General features: G+C 43.7%; 1 protein-coding gene across 1 annotated transcript in view; it reads left to right on the top strand.

The window, feature by feature from the left end:
* LOC103363753 (SAM domain-containing protein SAMSN-1-like) overlaps positions 1-3033 on the top strand; it is a 16339-nt gene extending 13306 nt beyond the window's left edge. The window contains exons 5-9 of the mRNA XM_008290637.1: positions 1410-1521; positions 1776-1927; positions 2120-2305; positions 2387-2537; positions 2879-3033. Of these exons, the coding sequence (XP_008288859.1) occupies positions 1410-1521; positions 1776-1927; positions 2120-2305; positions 2387-2537; positions 2879-3033 (756 nt within the window). The remainder of the gene's footprint in view (positions 1-1409; positions 1522-1775; positions 1928-2119; positions 2306-2386; positions 2538-2878) is intronic.
* The last annotated feature ends 637 nt before the right edge of the window (positions 3034-3670 follow it).

The following is a 3670-nucleotide window of genomic DNA, read 5'->3' as shown; positions in this document are numbered from 1 at the left end:
TTTCTGCTGAATTTGTAAATTATTCAATCAAGTATATGCAAATAATATTAGGCCAACACGACTCCTGGGTGGTCTGGGGGTCTAATTCTAGCATGAATACAGCAAATCTTTAATTAAACTTGTCTTTTATTATCTCTAATTTGAAACTCTCTAAACCTGGTAACACTAAACACGTGCTTGGAGAATGCATAAGTCATGCAGGATAGCTGGATATCATGACTTCCTGTTGAATAACAATGAAACGTGACCAAAATAATTTGAGTTAATGTGATTAGGGAGCACTTAATAGATCATCAGCTAATAAATAATAACTTTATGTCCAATTACAAGTCACTGAATTAGCTGGAATGCACATTCACAGAAAAAAAGCATTTAATTCCTTTTTTTTATGTCACTTTTTTAAAGTCCAGCAGAACACATTGTCATAGAAATAAAACATTTCAAGCTGCCTGTCAGACAGAAACATCTACATGCTGCTGCTGGTTTGTGGCACATTAACACATCTGGAGGTGGCACAGCAGTAGTATTTTATTTTTAAATGATTTTTATTTGGTTGGTTGTTGGTAGGTTGGTTCAGCAACATCTGAGCAGCAGTGAGTGTTTTGTGCACTCGTTATAGAGCATGATTGAATTCTGGCTCATGAAAATGCAGCAATGACAATAAAGCTAACATCAGCTTTACATTTAAGGTCAGACAGGTCACACGCTACACCTGTCCTGTGAGTTCCATCAGGCTGGTAATTAATGAAACATGACTCTGCTGGCGCTGGTCCACTGTGTTGCATATGTGCAGTGTCTCTATGAGCTCGTGGATGATCGTCTTCTTCAGCATTCGTTCTAATTTTAGCGAAACGCAGGTGACGCATGACGTGTAACTCAGTAAAACGAAGCCTACCGAAGTCCTTCACTTATATGTTAACTGGGTGATTTATCATTTGTCTAATTTGTGCTCTTATTATAAACCTCATTATTCTCAAGCATCTCTTTCTTTAGAAAATAATTTTAGATCAACTCAGAAGCTGAACACCGTTTTAGTGACTGATGCAAATGTGCTTCCTGGTGTGAAAGTGTCTGCACAGGTAAAGGAAGTTAAAAGCTTAGCACAGGTAGTTGGGGATTAAACTCGCCGCACACCTCCGAGGTGTCAGCTAAAAAAAGCAAAGCAACGCTCACAGGATTAAGTGTTTGTGTTGCCAGTGGAGCTGCGTGTCCCAGCATAAACTGGGATACTGAGCTGTTCCGTCACAGAGGAAATCAAACACAGCAGCTTAGCGCCCTGACTCAGCTATCTGCTTGGTTAGCTTTTGTTTGTCCCAAATACTTGGTGGGAAACAGACAAGAGAAGATGACACAGAACCACAAGTATGTTCTGTACAGTAAAAATGTGCCTCGCTGTGTTTGCTGTGCAGAAAGGAGACGTAAGGAAAGCTGACCACGGAGGGCCGCTGACTGAAGGACACAGGAGGTCCAGTAACTCTCTGGAAAGCCTCTACAGTCACAACAGTGGACAAAGCTCCTCAAGTAAGAACCTTTGGGCACAGAACCAAGTGTGCTCTTCACACCAGCACTCAATGAATTATGCAATCTGTGCTCGCGAGCTCAACTATCCTGTTACTCCTCCTCAGATGCGCTAATTTGTTGAGCTGCACCAGCTGCTGACGAATCAAAAACCAAATCCCCATCTTAGACTGTCTTGTTACCGACACATGAAGGCCTCAGTGAGAACGAAACGCAGCATTAATTAGCTGAACTCCTGTTTGTGTGCTGCTCCCCAGGTGGAGTCACCAGTGGGTCGGACTGCTCCAGCTACAGAGACAGTCTGAGGCTGGACGAGGATCTGTCGTACACGAGGCAGCTGTGTGGCAGAGCGAGGGTCCACACCGAGTATGTGCCGAGTCCGTACGACACCGAGTCGCTCAAACTCAAGGTAAACAAGTCTGGAAAATAAATACAAACGTCCTAGTTATATTATACTGGAGCTGAACTGTGACTAGTTTTAGGATGATCATCTTTGACCAGTATCTAGAATTCTTTGGGTTTTTTTTAATAGTCAGGTTCATTGATAGTTAATTTTTGTACCTACTAGTTGACAAACACATGTAATACAACCATCATTCAGGTGGGAGATGTAATCGACATCATTGCCAAGCCCCCCATGGGGATATGGACGGGAATGCTGAATGGAAGAGTAGGAAACTTCAAGTTCATTTATGTGGATGTGCTGACAGAGGAGAGCTCCAAGGTGCACGAGGAAGTGAGACACAAATCGACTGTTCATGAAGTGCTACGGCGCCTCAGTTTGGAGGTATTTTCTTCTTATTTGTGCTCAGAATGATTTAATGCTCCTACAGCAGCTGAGCCGTGCTGTTTTCTCTCGTCCTATCAGGAGTATTCCTCGTCTCTGCAGCTGAACGGTTACCAAACGGTGGACGACCTGATGAGGCTGAGGGAGCATCACCTGATGGAGCTGAATGTGACGGATCCAGAGCACCGGCAGCGTCTGCTGGCCGCCGTCCACTCCCTGCAGCAACTGGCCTGTGAGTGATGGAAACACACAAGGTCACACAAGGACGGTGTCGTCAGACGGCACGATAAAACCACAAAAACATACACCAAGACGTTTGGATCTGGACAGGAAAAGGGACAAGTGACTCAAGTAGATAAGATGGGAGGGTATCTGGGTCGCAGCTAAAGAGGTTAAAGATAACAGGATCACCCCAAAGAGCGCGTCTGAGAATAGAGCTGGACACACCAGGACGGTAGCTGCAGACGGTTGGGCCTCGGTGCACAGGAAGAATAGCTGCAGAGGATAACTTACTGCTTATCTATTCAACTCAGCGACAGCACGTTCAGCTGACCCGTCTTCTCTTCTCCACAGCTGACAGTCAGTTGGAGGATGGAGCCGGTCGGGAGGCCGAGGCCTCCAGTGAGAGCAGGAAGGCCGATGCGAGCAACTGCCCGAGAGACTCCGGCTGCCACATGACGCCCGACAGCCCCGACAACAGCACGGAGGAGGAAGACCTTCATTCATAAGAACAAGTCGATCATTCTGATGCTTCGTTCCCTCTGTGTCTGTTGGAAACGTTTGTGAATCAGAGGCTGTTTTTGTTTTTTTAATTTCCTGCAGCAGTGTGACTTGTGATGAGGTCCAATAAAGCCCCCATGCTGAGCTTTTACCACTTCAGCTCCACTGCTGGACGGGCGTCTGTCAGCTGTAAAAGTTTGTTTCCTGAAATAAAATATTTTATGAATGAGTTTTCTTTTGAGCAGTTAAATCGTCACTGAAGCTCTCATTACAGAGACAGACATCTCTATGAAGTGTGTAGATGTTTTCCATCCTTCCACTGATAACACCAGCATCGTAACAACTAGACTGTTTTAAAATGCCCACATTTGTCTCAGGCACTAATCAACCATTTCCTTTATTATCCATGGATCAGCCTCTAGAGGCAAACACATGGTTTTTCATGGACTCTCTTTAAATATTTTAGATTAATTTAGGAACACGTCTTCTTTAAGACTATTGGAACAAAAACGTCCCAAGAACACATGTAGAAGTTCATTTTGTCATATTAACTGGACTTTTATTGACTTTAAATAGATTAAATGGGATAATACCTGACTTGCATGTTTAAACATAATGTATAATTTAAAAAAAAATTATCTTAAT

Source organism: Stegastes partitus, unplaced genomic scaffold, assembly GCF_000690725.1.
Source record: "Stegastes partitus isolate 25-593 unplaced genomic scaffold, Stegastes_partitus-1.0.2 Scaffold687, whole genome shotgun sequence".
Lineage (NCBI taxonomy): Eukaryota > Metazoa > Chordata > Actinopteri > Pomacentridae > Stegastes > Stegastes partitus.
This window is presented reverse-complemented; position numbering and strand designations above follow the sequence as displayed.